The following is a 19,551-nucleotide window of genomic DNA, read 5'->3' as shown; positions in this document are numbered from 1 at the left end:
TGGCCAGGAGCTGGAGCCATCTGGAAGCTTCCTGGCTCGTGTCTAGTGGTGGTTGCTGGATGGAAGCCAGAATGTATATGGACAGTCTTTCTGTCTGGGCTTTCATGCAGGCCGGGGTGAGCCTCCCCTGCAGGGTGTCTGGGTCCCTGCAGAACAAGGTCAAGTCTGGAACCTCCCCCCACAAACTCATGGTGAAGGTGGTCTTAGTGGCCTCCCCTGATTTAAGGGGAGCAGATGTGGAGGGGAGGAGGAGGAATTGCCTTGTAGAGGTCTTGGGAACTCCGTGCTAACAGAAGGGAGACACAGATGAGTCTGGGGACAGGTCACTGTGTTTGGAGAATCGGTGTGGGAAAGGGAGATGCAAGGTCAGGAAGGAGGCAGGAAGCAGTCACAGATAGCTTTGGGACCCTAGAAGGGGGCGGATTTTATGTCGAGTAACTGGGAAGCTGGTGGGCAGCAGGGACTAACATGTTTTGATTAATATTTTAATAAAAATCCTTCCTGGTTTCCGGTAGAGGCTGTGACAAGGAGGAAGGGCAGGGTGTTTCAGCAGGGAGGCCCCTATAATGGCCTGGCTGGAAGCTGGTGACAGTGTAGGGTGTCCATGGCAGAGGTGGTAGCTGAACTCATGATACGTTTAGCAACAGCCAACCGAAATCTGATGGATTCAACATCAGAAGTCAGGGAAAGCAAAGACAGCGGTTAGAGTTGGACCAGGAGTGTCTGTGTGGCTCTGCCTTGTGACTTAGGCTAAGATGCCTTGGGAGGGGAAGGGACAGATAGATGTTTGGGTGGAATGGGCTGCAGAACTCAGGTCAAGTTGGCTGAATTCTATTTGAGACCGTTACCAGTCTTCCCAGTAGAAATGACATACGAGGTCAGATGTCTCTGGAGTCCGACCTGGGGGAGTGTGAACCGCTAGCTTCAAGATGGCTTTGAAAACCAGAAATGCTGATGGTAGTTCATTTCATAAAGACCATGTACGTACCTGCCCTGTGCAGCTCCCTTGGATGAGAACTCCAATATGGATGACCTGTTCTCTGACTTAGGAAGCACAGACACTCAACCTGCCTGGCTTTGGACATCCTGCCTGAGTTGAGCACTGTGTGACTTTGGGCAAGTAACTTAGCTTCTCTGAGCCTCTGCTATAAGGTGGAGCCAGTGACCATGTTTATTTCTGAGCCCAAAGGAGATGAGCTAGGTAAAGCACCCAGCTTGGTGCCTTGCACTTCCCAAAGTCTCTGCAGACGTCAGTCATCTATTTCCATTGTCCTAGTGTGCAAAGTCAGAGCGCTTTTGAAAGAAAACTAGTCTGGTTTTGAGCTGAAGAGGTGGTGGGCTAGCCTGGGCTGTGGACTATGTGTGAGACCTAGGCTAGCCTGGGCTGTGGGCTATGTGTGAGACCCACATCCTACAAGGTGCTCCCGTAAGATAAACCGTGGCTCTCAGACTCCTGATCAGACAGCCCTCCATCCTCTTGAGGGCATGCGGGGTCACAGGACATCACGGCATCTCCATCTCCTATCGTAGCCTGGTCCTATCCTCTTATTTCTGTCTTTCTTGTTCTGGCCCCTGTGAGGTAGGGACAGCTATTCCCTGTTGTGTACAGGTGGAGGCAAGTGTGCAAGTGACCTTTGAGGCTGTCCGGTGGAAAAGGAGGAGAAGGGCAGCGGAGAGACTCTTGCAGGGACCAGTTGTGTGAGGGGAGGAAGTCTCTGGGATGTCTAGATGCTGGGGGTGGGAGTGGCTGTCACGGCTCCCTGTGCTGGCCTGGGTGTGTGATAAAGGCACCAGCAGCCCCTCGAGGGAGCCAGCTGGAGCCAGCATCACTCCTCTGACCCCCATAGAAGGTTCCAGTCGTCTTTGTTTATTTTCCGCAGCTCAAAAGTGTTGCTCGTTGGGGGGAAAATGTTGACCATCTCCTGGGCCAGCCCTGTGTCCTCTGCACAAGCCGCAGTGTATATGGGGTAAAGGGGAGAGAGTTCTCCCTGACCCCTGTGCCTTCCTCCTGCTTCTCTTCTCATCGTGGCCCGTGCTGAGGCGGTTGGAAACACTGGGCTGCGTTTACAGTTGGATTTCATGTCGGTCAGATTGCCTGTCTCAGCTTTTTACAACTGTTCGTTTGGCTCCACTTTTTGCTGAGACAGGATCTCATGTAGTCCGGCCTGGACTTGAACTTGCTATGTATGGGGGCACTGGCCCTGAACCCTGATCCTTCTGATCCTACCTCTAGTGCTCTGGGATTACAGGCATGCACCACCACTGCAGGTTCGCATCTGTTAATTTGATAGAAATTCCTTGGCCCGAGAAAAAGAAACGCGTGCTGGATTGCCCCATCCCTGCAAAAATGGGAAGCAGGTGTGGGGAGGTGGAAAGGTTCCAAGTTTGGGGGCTCCCCACCCCTTCTCCGGGGTCAGCCAAGAAGTGGGGCGAGCTTCTTTCAGAGGAGCCCAGCCCAGCACTAAGGGAAAGGACTGGACCGTGGGCTAAGAGTCAGGCGCTGGGGGCCACTGCCTTTCTGGAGGATGCTGGGACACTCTGTCTCTAAGCCTCAGCTTCCACATGGTATGTGAGATTAAGTAGATGGGATTCAGCCAGTGGTTTTCAGATTTCTTGGGGTTGTGTGGATAGCAGCAGAATTCCTTTTCTTCAGAGATCATGCAGGGGTCACGCCGCTCCGGCTAAAATGGAAAGCCAGATTTGGGGGGGCATGGAGTCCTCTGAAGTCCATCCCTTCCCCCACAAGGTCCCTGGAGCCTCAGAAACAATCTGGGCTCCTTCTCCCTCCAGATCCTGTGAGTTATCCTCAGGGACAGTAGCCAAGCTCCTTTCTATGCCCCCCTCATCTGAAGGAGACAGCCCCAGGCTGCCTCAGGATTGGCCTCCAGCACATGGAGTGGCTTTCGATTCCCTAACCAGCTTCCTTCCTGCTCTCCTGGCCTGGTCCCTGTGGTTCCTGCTGCTGGAATGGCCTGTCCCTACCTTCTCATGAAGCTTGTTTGGCTCACCCAAACATACATACTTGGCCCTGAGGCCATGGGCAAGGGACAGTCCCAGAAAAGCCTTCCCCGACTGCGTGTTTTCCGTGGCGTCCTTTGGAGATAGCCTTGAGAGTCTAGGGCTGATTCATCCTCCTTCCCTGAGAACCTGGAGAGCTGTGCTTCAGATTGACTCGGTGTCCACCCCAGGCTTGCACAGGTTCTTGTATAAGACAGGGATAAGAGGGGGCCACCACAAGGAGGGCAGCCTAACAGCGGCGAGTGTCAGACCTGACTGACAGTGAGTGTGCACACCCGACAGTGGTGAGTGTGCACACCTGAGAGTGGTGAGCTTACACACCCAACAGTGGTGAGCGTGCACACCTGACAGTGGTGAGTGTGCACACCTGAGAGTGGTGAGTGTGCAGACTTGACACTATGAATGTGCACATGTGACAGTGGTGAGTGTGCACACCTGAGAGTGGTGAGCGTACACACCCGACAGTGGTGAGTGTACACACCCGACAGTGGTGAGCGTGCACACCCGAGAGTGGTGAGTGTGCAGCCTGACAGTGGTGAGTGTGCACACCTGAGAGTGGTGAGCATACACACCCGACAGTGGTGAGCATGCACACCCGACAGTGGTGAGCGTGCACACCCGAGAGTGGTGAGCGTACACACCCGACAGTGGTGAGCGTACACACCCGACAGTGGTGAGCGTGCAGACCCGACAGTGGTGAGCGTGCACACCCGACAGTGGTGAGCGTGCAGACCCGAGAGTGGTGAGCGTGCAGACCCGACAGTGGTGAGCGTGCACACCCCAGAGTGGTGAGCGTGCACACCCGACAGTGGTGAGCGTGCAGACCCGACAGTGGTGAGCGTGCACACCCGACGGTGAGCGTGCACACCCGACAGTGGTGAGCGTGCACACCCGACAGTGGTGAGCGTGCAGACCCGACAGTGGTGAGCGTGCAGACCCGACAGTGGTGAGTGTGCACACCCAACAACAGTGAGTATACACAGCTGACAGCGGTGAGTGTGCACACTTGTTATTGGAGTAGAGCTCCCCAGCACGCATCAAGCTGGACAGACCATTGGGAAGGTGCACCCCCCAGCTTAGAGCCCACCGTGGCCCAGAATCCTCTCATGTCCCTGTTCCTAGCTCCTTCCACTCTCTGCTCTCCATGCCTGGAGAACAAGCACTGGGAAGCAGGTGCCCTGGGCCTCTAGTCTGGATCCCTTCCTAGCCCGGGTGTGAGTTAGAGGCCAGTTCTGTGCTGTCAGCTTTATCCAGTGAAAGGTGGCATGGTGGTGCCAGGAGGGGACCCTGGGAAGGCAGCATGTCATGTGTGGAGGTGTGGTCTGTGTGTGGGAGTGGTCTGTGCAGTAAACACAGGCTGTACATGGCATAGTCTATATGAAGGTGTGGTCTAGGTATGTGAGTGGTCTGTGAAGGCATCTCTTTGAGGGAGTGGTCTGTCTGGGAACAGTATGATTTGTGTTAGGGTATGGTTGGGAGTAGCCTGGGTAGGTGTTGTCTTGTGGGTGTGGTCAGGGAGTGTTATGTGTGGGTGTGGTCAGGGGAGTGGCTTCTGTGGGTGTGGTTGGGGAGTGGTCAGGGAGTGGCTTCTGTGGGTGTGACCAGGGGAGTGGCTTCTGTGGGTGTGGTTGGGGAGTGGTCAGGGAGTGGCCTCTGTGGGTGTGGTCGGGGGAGTGGCTTCTATGGGTGTGGTGTTGAGGAAGTAGTTCATGGGATGTGGCCTGTGAGGGTGGGCATGGTCTGTGGAGGGCAAGCGTGGTCTGTGAGGAGCATAGGCCTCCTGCTCCTTCTCTCTCCTTCAGTAAGCAGCCAAGTCAGGACTCGGTCATGCAGGACAAGTGAATGGTCAGAGCAGCCCTTCTCCCTGGGCTGAAGTCTGTGGCCACTCTACCCCACGCCAGCCCCACCTTTAGCTAGGTCTCTATTTGGTGGCTTGGGGAAGAAGCTCTGCTCTGTCCCAGAGAGAGTCCATAAACAGCAAAGTAAACACAGGCCATGGACAGAGGACAGCGGGCAAGACACTTGCCATCCCCTTGTTCCGTCTGCAGTCTCAGTGCCGGGAGCTCAGGCAAAACCCTGGTGAATAAACAGTAAATAAGTGTCTTATGAAAACCCTTCAAAAATATCCTGCCTCCACATCATAGGCCCAGACCCAAGGCTAAGTTGTGCACCTCAAAGGGACATTGGCAACAAATGAGGGTGCCCCAGTCTCTCGCCCACACCCCTGCCAACACTCTTGCTTATCTTGGATCGATTGGGTGTCTTGGGTAACATCTTAGGTCACCCAAACATACGCAGGGCCTGGCTGTGTCTGGGCAGATGATGCAGCCGCTCCTGCCCTGGCACAGCCAAACAGGGCACTGGCTGTTTCTGATGGCCATCAGCCAGCCTGTGCATCCGCCTACCCAGCAACCCTCCCTCTTACCCACCTCGTCCTGACCACATACAACTAGAAATAGATGACTGGCAAGGACACCCTGTGCCCGCTGGCACTCTCCATCTGTGGAGTGGACAGTAGGTGTGGCTGCTTAGTCTGGGGTTCTTCATCACCTCCCAAGTGTGACTTCACCAAGGACAGAATTCTGCAGGCCATCTTGCCACCACCACCACCACCCCTGGCCTGTCTGCTGGCTGCCCAGGGATCAGTCACCAGCAGAAGCATTTAGGAGCAGCTGTTGGTCCTTCCACATAGAATAGGCAGGGGCTGGATTACAACGGCAACCCCGTGGTGAGAAAGCCAGGCTCCCACGATGGAAACAGGGGTTCCAGGAGGTCCTACCTGCCACACCAGCCTTACTTTTCTTGCCTAAACATCCTGCAAGCTAAATGTTAAGCTGTCCCAAAGTTCACCCCTGTCCCTGCCTTATCGCTTACTGGCTCGGGTATTCCAGTCCCCCGCTGCCAGGGTCTCTGCCTTAGCCACCTTGCAGAGTGACTGACTGCCAAACACTCCCTGACCTACATATACCCCACCGCCACCAGAATTAGATTGAGTTACGAGTGTCTGTTTACTTATCCATCTTACACACATGAGATGATTATGTTGAAACTTCCAGAGACACCAGAAGCAAAGTCAGAGGACACTTGCCCTGGCCACGCTGCTCTAAGGTCATGTCCAGACTTGTCTGGGCATAGATAGAACTTTATGGTTATAAACATTGTATTGATGTTTATATGCTGCCCCCCCCCATATCAGAAATTTCCTCAACACTAATACGTAATTTTGTAGCGGAGAAGTGAGAATGTAATCAAGGCTCAGGATGTGGGGAGCCAGTAGCCCGTGGTAAGACTGCTGCTGTGACCCCTGATTGGGACAACAGTGTGCCTGGGGAAAGTGACTTGTAACATGGCAAAGCCCTCTCTACCCATGTAGGCTCCCTGCATGCCTGTGTCTGCCAGTCAGCTGCTTCTGGGGTTAGATAATGACTTCCAATATGGTGTCCTCTGTGTAATCAGTGCTGGGGGCTGGACAGCCCAGTGGTTTTTGACAACTGCCCATCCTGCCTGAAAGGAGTATGGGGTTCTCAGGTGTGGGGTGGAAAGGGGGAGAGGTGGGAAAAGCACACACAAAACATAAGATGCAGGAAGCTCCGGGAAGTGGAAGAGTGGACTCTGGACAGACACCTGTGACCCAGAGGAGTCAGGTGCACCAAACATTGCCTGGTCAGGCTGCAGGTATATCCTGGGAGGCAGGGGAGGTAGGAACATCAGAGCCTCACCACTGTCCAGACTTTTTAGGGTTTCTATTACTGTGAAGAGACACCATGACCATGCAACTCTTACACAGGAAAACATTTAATTGTGGTAGCTCGCCTGCAGTTCAGAGGTTTAGTCCATTATCGGCATGACAAGAAGCAATGCAGCATGCAGGCAAACATGGTGGTGGAGCTGAGAGCTCTTATATCTTAACCCACAGGCAGCAGGAAGTAGTCTGACTCACTGGGTGTAGCTTGAGCAAAGGAGATCTCCAAGCCTGCCGCCACAGGGACACACAGTGACAGTTAGCTCCTGGCTTCAGAGGGATCATTCATAATCCTCAGCTGTCCTCCTCTCAAGCTGACTAATGAGATGAAGCCAGCACTTGGTCCTGGTCGCCATCAACTCCTCCACCCCAGAGCTGACCGTAAGGGGTGCTGAGTGTGGAAAGAGTCAACCCACACATGCAAGCCAGTTAGAGGGCCAGTGTGGGACATGCATAGGGCAGGAGGCCGAGCAGGGTAGCAAGGCATGGGCCACAGTGGTCCTCTCTTCCAGAGGCCTCTGGGCTGGGGCAGCTGTGCAAGTGGAAGAAGCTAGAAAGTGGGGGAAGGAGGGGCTTGGAACACAAGCATAAGAACTTGGGTTTGGATCCGTCAAGCCCACATGAATGGCACAGCTCTGGGTAGACAGGAGGATCCTTGGACTTCCCGGCCAGTGAGCCTAGCCAACTGGCCAACCCCAGGTCAAGTGAGAGACTCTGTCTCAAAGAGTAAGGTTGAGAAAGACACCCAGTGTTGACCTCTGGCATCCACACACATGAGCCCACATGTATTGCTAACCTACGTATATGTGTATATACATACACGTAAAGAAAGTCCTGCGCCCCTTAGCCGTCTGCTGAAGGAGATGCCCTGCCCTGTGCCCGAGAGCTTGAAGAGAGGTTGGACCTTCCAAGTGCTGCAGTCAGAATTCAGGCCTAGAGATTTCCAGTAGTGGTCAGGCTAAAGCTAACTGGCATCAGGCAGGATGGGCTGGCCGGAGGACCTGGGGGTATCGGGGCGACTCTGGGCCTGTTCTGCACTACAGTTCTCTTGGGAGAAGAGAAAGGCTTCCAGCAGGCAGACAGGTGCACCACAGAGGCCATTGCTCCCATCTGGACCCTTGCCAACCTCTCCCACAAATCCTGCCGGGCCCTGAGCTCCCTCTGCTCTCCTCCCTGAGCTCTGTCTCCATGCCTCATTTGGTTGGTTCCCCCCCCCCAACCCTCTGTTTTTATCCTCATCAAAAGAAATTTTTAAAAACTTGAGTGCCTCCCACAGATGTCCGGCCAGGGTTACACTCACAGCTGTGCTGTGTGGGGCCCATGGAGAGGGAAGTCCTGTTCCTGTCCCTGCTCTGTCACCCACGTGTGGACTGTGGGCAGGCTGCTGGCTGGGGGGGTTTCCTGTAACGGGTCTGGTGCCCCATTGAGGCAGAGTCCCATCTCAGCCCACTGTGCCGAGGAATTATCGGAAGAGCTGATCTTCACATGTGTGAGGGGGAAGTTTTAACTGTCACCTTGCCGCAACCTAGAGTGACCTGGGAAGAGTCTCCATGAGAGATTGTCTAGAGCAGGTTGGCCTGTAGACGTGTTTATAGCATTTCTTGGTTATATTAACTGTTGCAGGAAGACCCAGCTTAAATGTGGGTGGGACCATTCCCTGGTCTGAGTCCTAAGCAGCATGAAAGAGAAGGTGAGCTGAGAACCTGTATCCCTCCGTGTATTCTCTGTGCTCTCAACTGTGGATACAATGTGACCAGCCCTAGGGAGCCTCTGTGGCTGCAATGTCCGCACTATGATGGGCTATAGCCCGGACCCGGAACCATGAGCAGAAATAAACCCTTTCACCCCTAGGTTGCTTGTTGGCCAGATATTTTATCATAGCAACTGGACAGGAAACTGAGACACCAGTGGGTATGGCCAGCCTGGAGTTGGCAAGCAGAGGCCAGGCTGGTGAGCATGTAGCCAGAGTGGTCACCATAGACTTTGGTGGCCAAGAAAAGGGGAGCTGTTTGTAGGTCCTTCCTTTGGAGCTTCAGGAAGTGGGTAACATGGTGAGGTTACCGTGTGGAGAGAAATAACCCAGGTAGTAGGGACAGCATAAACACAGAGGAGGGGGTGAGGGGTAAAAGCAGGTATACAGGACAATCTCTCATGGAGACTCTTCCTGGGTCACTCAGCCGTCCCAGTAGGAGAGGTAAGGAGATTAGACTTGTGCTTGGGGGTTTTGCAGCAGGTTCAGCTGTCAAAGGGAGCAGATATAGGGGTGGGAAGGTTGGTTTTGAGATTGACAGCCAGGTATTCCGGTCAAGTGCCTATGAGCAGTGCTGCCCTGTGGTAAGACAGAGGCTAAGGGTCTGACAGGACTGTGTTTGGCTCTGTTCTTCCATGGCAGGTGGTGTTAAGTCAGCTTGGACTCTAGGAGGTCATATACCTGCTGGACATCCAAGCAGGTACCACACTGGCCAGTGAGCAGGTTTAGAGAATGGAAGAGTGGGTGCTAGCAGTGAGGGCAGAGTCTCAGTTATCTAGAGATGCTATGGGGTCACGGTCAGATCTCCTGAGAGCAGAGTGTAGACAGGGAAAAGGGTGGGGCCCAGGAGGAGCCCAGGCCTCACTGTCCCCAGCTCTGGGTGGAGCTTCCGTGTCTCAGTGGTCCCAGCGTTGGTAAAGGATGGTGGGCAGAGTGGGAATCCCTGGCCATTTATCTGACAAGGGCCTGGTACCTGGGGTGTAGGAAGCACTTAGATGACTCCGCACGACTGAGAGCCACTAAGCCATGCAGGGACAGCATTAGGTTGTACAAAAAAAGAGCGGAAGGATTTGGATAGACAGTCCTTTAAGGAAGTTGCCACTGGGCCTTCAGGAAACTGTTTGAGGTTGTTAGTATTCAGGGAAGTGTGACTAGAAGCCAGGAGATACTAGTTCACCCACTAGAGTGGCCCTTTGAACAGAAAATAACAATTGCTGACTGTGGGTGTTGAGAACCAGGCACCCCACACTTGGCTGGTGGCAGTGTAAAGTAATATGGCCCAATAAAAAACAATTGAACAATGTCTCAAAAGTTAGACATAGGGAGATGGGAGAGATGGCTCAGTGTTTAAGGCATTTCTGTTCTTTCAGAGGACCTGAGTTTGAGTCTTAGCACCCACATCAAGTGGTTCACAGCCACCTGTAACTCCAGCTCCAGGGAAGCCAATATCCTCTTCTGGATTCTATCGGTACCTGTGTATAAACTCATATACAGACATATAGAATTTTAAATAAAAATAAGCCGGGTCTGGTGACACACATCTTTAATCCCAGCATTCGGGAAGCAGAGGCAAGTGGATCTTTGCAAGTTCAAGGTCAGCCTGATCTACACAGCTACGGAAGTAGTTCTAGAACAGCCAAGGCTACACTAGAAACCCTGTCTCAAAAACTAAACATAAAACTGGGAGGGGGGTTAGGTCCACGGCTAGTGAGATAAGGCCATTTGCTACCCAGATTGAGGATCCAAGATCATTCCCCAGAACCTGCGTGACAGGAAAGAACCAGTTCCACAAGCTGACCTCTGACTTTCACACACCTGCCTTGGCATTACCCCCACACACACTAAATAAATGAACAAATATAAAATAAAATTAGATATAGATTTATCATATCATCCAACAATGCTACTCCTTAGCATAGATCCAAGAGAATTAAAACATGTCCACCCGAAAACCTCTATGTGAATATCCACAGCATGATTCCCAATTGCACCAAAGTCAAAAACAACCCTAATGTCCATTAATCGGTGAATAAACAAAGCCGTGACAGATATATAGACAGGGCTATTACTCAGCCTCTCAATAGGGGGAAGCTTCTAATACATGCTACAATATGGATGAAGCTTAAAAACACTGTGCTGTGTCAAAGAAGCCAGACACAAAAGGACAAGCAGTGAGTAATCATCATGGTGAAATGTCAGGAGCAGGTAAATACAATGAGACAGAGTAGACCTGTGGTTCCGGGGATCGGGATTCATTAGGAAGGGGCACATCGTTACTGTTTGAGGGAAGAACATGTTCCAGAATTAGTAGCCATGGTTACACGACATAGCAGGTGTGCTAAAAAAAAAAAAAAATGGCCAAGGTGTACACCAAGGCATGAATTGCATCTCCATTCTAAAAAGCAACTGTAGAAAGGAAAGATACGGAGAGCGCTGTCCCACACACTGCGAGCAGACCACACGCACAGTTCCGCCCCTTGGTTCTGGTCAGCATTAAACACAGTCATAAGCTGACCACCTCCCACCCCACACCCCCTCCCCCCGAGAGAAGTCCTGGGAGGTGAGTGACCCAGAGCTACGTTAGGAGGGAGGCAGTTTAAGGAACTCCTCCGCTCAGAGACCAGAAGGCCAGGCAGGCTGAACTCTCCCTTCTCATGTGGCCTGCTGTCACTTTTCCAATTTAGAAGGGACTTGGCTGTCCTGCATGCTGTGCCTGCCATCCCTGGAGACTCAAGACACTCACTGCTCACATTTGTTGGGAGCCATGTGGGCCAGATCTGGAGCTGAGGGTTTTGGCTGTGTGCTTACTCTAACACCCCCCTATACCCCAACACTTCAACGCTATGACCATCCCTGCCTTACAGAGAAAGAAACCCAGGCCTTGAATTGAAAGGCTCAGCAGCCTGAGGTCAGAGCTAGCTGACTCGTGTCCCATCTGGTGTGGCCTGTGCAAAAAGATCCAGACCCCATAGGCAGCGACCACAGGGTCACAGGCAGTTCTAAGGGGGAGCAGTCGAAAGCCTGAACTAAGCAACAAATCTGTGTCCTTAGGGACACAGAACTCTGCTGGAGGTGGGGGGGGGGCTGGTTAGCAGCTGGCTTCAGAAGGCAGGAGCCTGAGGAGAAGCAGTGCCTGGATGCAGGCAACTCCAGCAGAGCCTGGCCCTCCTGGTCAGGCTTGGGGGTTTAGCAGAGGGCTTGCTAGTCTAGAGAGCTGAGCTCCACACAGGCCTCTCTCAGCCCTGAGTCCACACTTGGATCCAGCCCAAGAGGCTGCACACTGCTGACCTGCAGGGGACCCAGGAGCCACGGAGAAGGCTGCAGATGACACCCTGAGTGGGAAACAGACAGGTCCTCAGTGACCCGCTTATCCCTCCTGCATGCTGAGCCAGAGATCTTGACTGTTCAGGAGTATCTGATTCTACCAGAACTCAGGCCCCAGATCGCTAAGACCCATGTGTATTTTACCCGAAATCGAATCCATCTGGTTCTCGTTTATTTACACTTAACTCATCAAATGCAATTTTGCAAGAGTCATTCGATAGCCAAGAGGCATTTCTGCCTCAGCTGCCCTTCAGAAGGGAGTGGGGCTGGGACGGGGGGGGGGGGGGGCAATGCTTCTGCCAGGACCAGGTGGCAGAGCTCAGTGGCAGAGGTTGAACCTGGTTCCACCAATGAGCCTGTGCCTCCGTCCCCGCCTACAGGATGCTGGGAGCCTGTTGCAAGGCCTGACACACAGTGGACTCTGGGCAGCCACAGAAACATGGGTGGGGTCCCCTCCAAACACAGAGTCCCTGTGTCGAACTATGAGTGTTCGTGGGAAGCACAAAGCAACCAAAGCAGGATCAAGGAGCAATTTCCAGTTATAAATAACTGCAAACCCCGGCTCCTCGTCCAAAAGAGGACAAACAACCCACTATTAATAAAAAACAAACAGCCCCACCTGGGGCCAAGCAGCGGCCCCTGAGAGCAAACCACAGGCCTCTTGCAACCCGTCCTCCAGAAGCCTATGGCCTGGCCTTAGAGACCCTTCCTGTGGGGAGACGGCCCCAGCCCTGACATGACCCCGCAGAGCTGGTGGGGGCTGGAGAGTGAGGCTGTGTCCACAGACCAAAGTGGGATAGGAGTCACGGCTAAGGGCTGCCTGCTCCAGTGTCAGAGCCAGGCCTGGGTCTGTCCTGAGCGGTGACTCCAGAGACCCTGTGAGGCTCTATCATGGATGCTGTGTCCTGTCGAAGCTGCACGCTCGGGGGCCACGCCTTTGAAGTGTGCATCAGAGGGAAGCTGGAAGATGCGAGACATAGAATGGACATGTAGGGGGACACAAGATGGCTGTGTCATGGGAGTTAGGGAGACAGATGGACTAGGTGTGGGGGACAAGTTAGCAGCCCTGGTGACTGCTGGGGTGGGATGCAGACTAAAGTATTGTTGGGAAATGGGGTACGTCTCAGGCCTGGATGGCCAGAGGAGATTTCAGGGCAGGCTGAGTGAGGTGACATCTTCTGTCACCTTGGGTACTCAGGCCTTCCTAGGCTCCAGCACTCTCACCTGTCACTGGCTACTACCTTTAACTGAAGGAACAACTACCCAATAGTATTCCTACTGAGGGTCACCTTGGGGAACCCCTGAGGCCCAACTTCCTCCCCATTTGTTGTCTAACACCTCAGATAACCAAAAAGGGGGGTGCTCCGTACAGAAGTACACTCTGCATTAAAGGAGGGGACCTGTTCATCCCCCAGAAGTCCTGGCGTCCCTCACCAAGCTGGGGCTTCAAGATAAGCTCTTTGTTCTGTGTCCTTAGCCCTGCCACCCGACTCAGGGTCTCCTCTAGAACCTCCTGGAATCTGCCTCATAGCTTAGTTCCAGTGCCGAGGGCTTCCCTGCCTTCTAGGAAGCCCCACTGTGGTTATAAAAGGAAGATGGTAGAATGTCAGAAGCAAGATGTCCCCACCGCCACCCCTGCTGTTCCAGGACCATCGGGGATCTCGCTGCACACAGGTTCAGGCTTGCTGGCACCTTAAGGGTTAGCCACACCCTGCTTGTCAAGCTACTCTGAGAACGTCTCCAAGAGTATCACTCTGCGGACTCGACTGTGTTTCTTGAGAGCTTTACAGGGTCACCCAGCTCAGGACACACCTCCATGCCAGGGCTCATCTCTCCCAGCTGTCTGAGCTAGCACACGGGACCTCGCCGGTCATGGGGGCTTCCAGAACTCTCCTGCGGCAGTCCTCACAGTCCCGTCTCTCTGTGCCTGCCCTGCCAATCCTCCAGCCTCAGCTCACACATCTCCCTGTGCTAGAAGGCCAGGGTTCACATCACCCCCTCCAGGAAGCTCGCCATCCCTGTTTCCTGCTCTAAAACCCCAAGTAACGTTCATTCCCAGTCAGTGTTTAGTGTCTATGGATGCAGAAGGGCAAGGGGTTGGTCTGAGGAGACGAGGCTGTCCCTGGAGAAGGATATAAGTGTATATAAACGGGGCACATTCTGGTACCAGGGAAGCAGGCTCCTGGAGAGTGGCATAAAGAGCCTGCTCAGGTCCCTCTGGATGCCGGGTGTCTTAGCCAGGGCTTCCATTGCTGTGAGAGACACCATGGCCGAGGCAACTCTTACAGAGAATGAACATTTCATGCGGGGGGGGGCCTTACATTTTCAGAGGTTCTGTTCATTGTCATCAGGTGTGACATGGTGGCCCACAGCAGACATGGTGCTGGAGAAGGAGCTGAGGGTTCTATATCTTGCAGGCAACAGAAAGTGGTCTGAGACACTGGGTGGTATCTAGAGCTTATTTAAGACCTCAAAGCCCACCTCCATAGCGACACGCTTACTCCAGTCAGGCCACACCTCCAAACCACCACACCTGGTGAGCCAAGACAGCACTCTGCTGCAGCAGCCAGCCTCCTTCTGAAAATGAACTGAGATATCGCCCCTGCCCCCCGCCAGAGAGCTCACTCTAGACTGTCGGGTATGGCCTTCTGTCCTACCACCCCAGTCCTGCCTCTTGTGAAAGAGATACAAGCTTATTCCCACTCACGGCAGGGGTGGCACAGCGGGACCTGTGGCCCAGGCAAAGGAAATGAGGAACTACCCTCCACTCCGTGGGTCTCTGACTAAGTTATTCTCGCCGACAGGAGAGCACTCTATCCTTTGGGTTTTGAGACAGTCTCTTTCCATCTCTCTCCTCTTCTGAGAACCAGAGGTGATAGGAACTAGACCCGGGAGATGGGGTGGGAAGGGTTCCTGAGTGGATCTAGCGAGCAGTGTCTACTAAGCTGCGGCTAGAACTAGCGTCAGGCATCCATCTGTGAAGTGCCTGGGCCTCTGACTGTTGGAAGGGGCATTCCCAACAAGATCAAACACACAGTCCATCAGTAAGAACAATTATGATTCCATAGAGAGAGGGGAAAGCCTACTTGCACCCCAGTGCCCCAAGGGGCTCCCTGGAGGACAGTCTGCAGACCTTGCTGCCATGCTTCTTGAAGACAAGGCCCCATACTGCCCATGAGCTAATGGAAAACAGAGCAGACCTCAGAGAGCCCTGTTATGGACTCCCTTCTGGCCCTGAGGACGCCTCTCGTGGTAAGATGCACCCTGTGCTGGGTCACAGTGTGCCGGCTAACTCCAAGGAACAGCCAAGGGACTGTTTCTCCGTGGTGCTCTGCCAGCTGACCCCCATCTGGGCTAGGTGGTAGGCAGACTTCCCATGATCCCAGCTACACCAGCTGATCATCCTCCAGCCGCCACGAGTCGTCTTTGAGAGCCTGAGATGCTGAGTGTCTATAGAAGAGGTCATGAGTGTGGCCTCAGGCTGTATAGGGACTCAGTGTCCCCTGGACTTTCTACCCTACTTGGGTAGGATGTGGGGCCCTGTTTGGACACAGTAGAAAAGGGTGCAGAGGGACAGCTCTCTTTTCCCGCCTGCTTAATCTTGGGGTTTTATCATTTGGGAGCAAGGGAAAGACATGTTTACACGGCCTTGCATTTGTTTCAAATTATTCATCAGTGTTGGCGAGTCATTGTTCCCCACTAGTATAAACAGCCCTGTCCCAACAGCACAGCCACCCTGCCAGATCACTGAGGGCCTGTGGATACCTTATGTCAACTGCCCTGGTTCCTAGCTTTTGGTGAGATGCAGAGCTGGGCCAGGCCAGATGCCTGCGGATGGGTGGCATTCAGGCCAAAGCTGCGTTTCTGCCCCATGCAGGGCACTGGAGGGTGCATTTGTGCTTTGTTTGTCTTGTAATGGAGACTTGGCCTGAACTAGAGTCTGGGAGCCAGGAGAGAGGCAGTGATACATAGCAGCGAGCACACCTGCATCCCAGGGTCAGGGCTCATGGTCAGCTGTGTGCTAAGATGCAGGCACAGGTGCCTACCTCTCTCTCCGTGCAGTTGAGTCAGACATAGGACTCACCCCAGAGACAGTCACTCTCTGCATCCGCACTGTTTCACGGACCGCGTCTTATGGGTCTCAGAAGTGTGTTTAAGTTGATCTCAGACTCAAGCTCAGGAGGGAGCGGGTTCTTCATAACCGGTCTGAATATGTTTTGGGCACAGCCAGCCAAGCAAGGTATCTGTAGGCTACCCCTGTCACTTCCCATGTAACCTGGCACAGATTCCTCGTCTATGTCAGGTATGGCCTTGCTCTGGGGTTCTGGCCTCAAGGTGAGTTCTGCCTTCACTCTGACCTACTGCGCGGGCCACCCAGGTCACGTCAGCTCGCTGAGTGTCCGATGACCAATGGATGCCATGCAGTTATTAACACACCCTATCACATGAGCTGCTGAGGCCCTAGTGAGCCCCTCAGTCCACAGGAAGTGCCCAGGATGCTGGCTTCCTGTTGCTCAGGTGACCAGACAGTGCCCAGGGCAGACCCTCCTGCAACATGGAAGATGTGCTTTGGGGTTCACCAAGTGAAGGTACTCCATGTACTTTGGGGTTCACTAAGGAAAGGTGAACTGGACCAGCAGGAAGCCATCAACAAGACTGTAGAGAAGGCTATTCAAAGAGTTAGCAATGCCCTCAGTCATCCTCACCACCGCCCCCCCAACCCCTGCGGCTGCCGCACTTCCCAAGTCAGTCTCTGGGCCTGCTGCTCCTCTCAGCAAGAGCCACCTTTACGTGTGAGCTGGAACCTTTGGTGGCTTTTAGAGTTGAGAGATCTGTTTCCCTCCTCTGACAGCCACACGGCTGACATTTGAGCTTGCCGGAGAATAATGATGCTCCACGCTGTGGGCCTCAAAGGCAGCCGTGCGGTCTCCTGGGTGGTAAAGTGGTCTGCAGCCCTCGAGCCTAAATAGGACCCAGCTGACAGTGCTGGAGAGTCAAGCTGTCCCCGGTTCAGTGCAGGTCATCGCCTGCCTCTACCTTTTCTCCCCCCTCACATCCTTTTGGTCTCTATATCAAAAGATGTCTGTGTTAAAAAGCATAGGAAATTTACAATGCCAAAGTGTGTGTGCACGTGTGCATACAAAGGAAATGTGTGTGTGTGTGTGTGTGTGGTGTCTCTGTGTTTGTGTCTCTGTGTGTGTTGGAGCCTGGGGATTGGCTGGGCACAGCCAGTAGCTCCATACGCACATTGCTTTGTGGTTTTATGTATTTGCCTATTAAAATGACAATACAGCCATGGAACATTAAGGTTTAAGAAGCCCTTCTTTCATTAAACAAACCGACAGAGTAGGGGGTTATGACTCTGGTAATTGAAACATGCTGTTCTGCTCAGGACCGGAGCTCCCTAAAGGCCCTTTCAGCCAGTCACACCCTTTGTGCCAGCAGCCTCTGGTCAGAAGTGAGCATCGGCCCTGAGCCGGTGCCTCCCGCAGAGTGGGAAAGACCTCTTGGCAGCCTTCCCCGGCAGTCCTGGCAGCCAGAGGTCAGGGTCTTTTCAAATCTTCCCCTCACCCTCCTAGCTTTTGAAATCAATCTGCCAAGCTGAGACCTTCAGGGTGGCGCAGGCTGCCCTGACCTCCAGCCTCCCCCTCAGGGCTCCAGGGTCTTGTGCTGTCAGCTGGAAACCCGAGGTGGGTTGAAGAAGTGGGGAATGGTGGGCTGCGGTTAGCTGAGCTCCGTGTTAGGGAGACACTTCGGTTTGTACCGTCATCCTGGGGAGAAAAGTCTGGTGTAAGGCCACGTTTGGGAGTTAATGTGCTGGGTCTAAAGGCTATCCCTGTCACTTCCCATGTAACCTGGCACAGATTCCTCGTCTAAATGGGCTAACACCTGAATCTGATAGGGTTGGTGCAAGGACCAGAGTTAACATAGGAAAGATGCTTAGAACTATGCTAGGCACCCAGGAATCAGTCATGACCCTCCAGCCCTTGTAACTGACTACTTCTGGGGTATATTGGGGCGTTCCATTGTGGGGGATTATCATGGAATACAATGGAGTATGCCTGTGAAGTACTGTGAAATAACTCTGGAGTATCCCCATGTAGTACCACCATAGCATGGTTCCACAGAGTACCCTTTTTTTTTTTTTTTTTTTTTTCGAGACAGGGTTTCTCTGTGGTTTTGGAGCCTGTCCTGGAACTAGCTCTTGTAGACCAGGCTGGTCTCGAACTCACAGAGATCCGCCTGCCTCTGCCTCCCAAGTGCTGGGATTAAAGGCGTGCGCCACCACCGCCCGGCTCACAGAGTACCCTTTGAAGTACCATCACAGCACGGTGCCGTGAGGTACCCCGTGTGGTACCGTCACGGCATGGTGCCCTGGAGAACACCGTGCAGTATTTCCATTGTACAGCTCCTCTGTGGAGACCCTTCATCAACCAATGGAGAACTGGATTGTGTCTGTGACCCACTAGCTCCCGGTGTGACGTCCCCTTCTCTCCCTCTTCTCACAGATGTGGATGAATGTCAAGACAACAATGGCGGCTGCCAGCAGATCTGCGTCAATGCCATGGGCAGCTATGAGTGTCAGTGCCACAGTGGCTTCTTTCTCAGTGATAACCAACACACCTGCATACACCGCTCCAATGGTAAGTACAGCCTATGCTGGCCAGGCGTGCCTCCCAACCCCGCGGAAACAGACAGGCGGCCCTCTCCACGTGTGGATTCCAGAAGCCTCAGGGTCAGGGTAGGGGTTCTCAGTGGCGATCTCTGTGGCTATCTACATGGTCTTGGTAGAAATATTTCTATTCCTTCCCTCTGCCAACTGTTGGTATTTCTCCTGTCTGTATGTGGTGGAACCGAGACCTCATGTTTGCCAGACCCCATTGAAAAAGACTGATGTCACCATATATATCTCCATAAGCCTCTAGCAGCCACGAGTATCTGCTTCCTGTTCCTGGGTTACCAGCCTGTTGAGGGAGTGTGATGAGAGCCTGCTGCCCCTGGAGGCCAGGTGGGATGGGATGACTCAGCAGGCTGAAGCTAAATGAACTGAGCCAAGCCCAGCAGGTGAAGGTTCCTGGAGGGTTTTGAAGCTTGGGCCTATGACAGCAGGACTGTCAGAAGCCAACACATGCGTGGAACCTGGACTGAGTGAACAGCAATAGCAAAGACGTAGGCTCATCAGTCACTATCCAAGCTCCAGATCTCAAAGCAGGGCTCTGTACAGCTACAGAGAGGCTTAGCGAGACAGTGCCAAGAGCCAAGGCTCCCGGGGTCAGGCTGTCCTGTTATAGTCAAGGCTGGAGATGTGACGTTAGCTAGAACAGCCTGCTGTCCCGTCTCCACGTCTGACCTTTGACAAGGAGGGAAAGCTGGAGATTTGCCGGGGAAAGACAGGAACGAAGAAGGCTCGTGCTGGGCTTAGCTCCACAGAGCCCAGGTGAGACCCTAGCTCCTCCATCCCTTCCCAGGGCCACTCTTCAGCAAGCTCCCTGTATGCCTGGAGTCTCAGCCTCCTTATTCACAAGACAGTGGCCATGGCACTGGGCCAGCTGGGTGTCTGGAGCTACAAGGAGAGGCTAGAGTGACCTGCTGGTGTTCTGTGGGGCTGCCAGGGGTGGTGGAGTGGGATTCTAGGACTCTGTGTGTGGTTTCTGCTAGAAAGTGATTCCTGGGAAAATAAAAAGCAAAAATACATTCGAAATATATTAGGACGGTA

The 19,551-nt window shown here is 53.4% G+C and overlaps 1 protein-coding gene across 2 annotated transcripts in view; it reads left to right on the top strand.

Moving 5' to 3' along the window:
• Scube1 (signal peptide, CUB domain and EGF like domain containing 1) overlaps positions 1-19,551 on the top strand; it is a 115,433-nt gene that overhangs the window by 29,008 nt on the left and 66,874 nt on the right. For both annotated transcript variants that reach the window (XM_057791761.1, XM_057791760.1), the window contains exon 4: positions 18,344-18,478. In XM_057791761.1, coding sequence (XP_057647744.1) covers positions 18,344-18,478 — 135 coding nt within the window. The remainder of the gene's footprint in view (positions 1-18,343; positions 18,479-19,551) is intronic.

This window comes from Chionomys nivalis, chromosome 17, assembly GCF_950005125.1.
Source record: "Chionomys nivalis chromosome 17, mChiNiv1.1, whole genome shotgun sequence".
NCBI classification, from domain to species: domain Eukaryota; kingdom Metazoa; phylum Chordata; class Mammalia; order Rodentia; family Cricetidae; genus Chionomys; species Chionomys nivalis.
The sequence above is the reverse complement of the archived record's forward strand: the minus strand, read 5'-3'. Positions and strand labels throughout refer to the sequence as shown.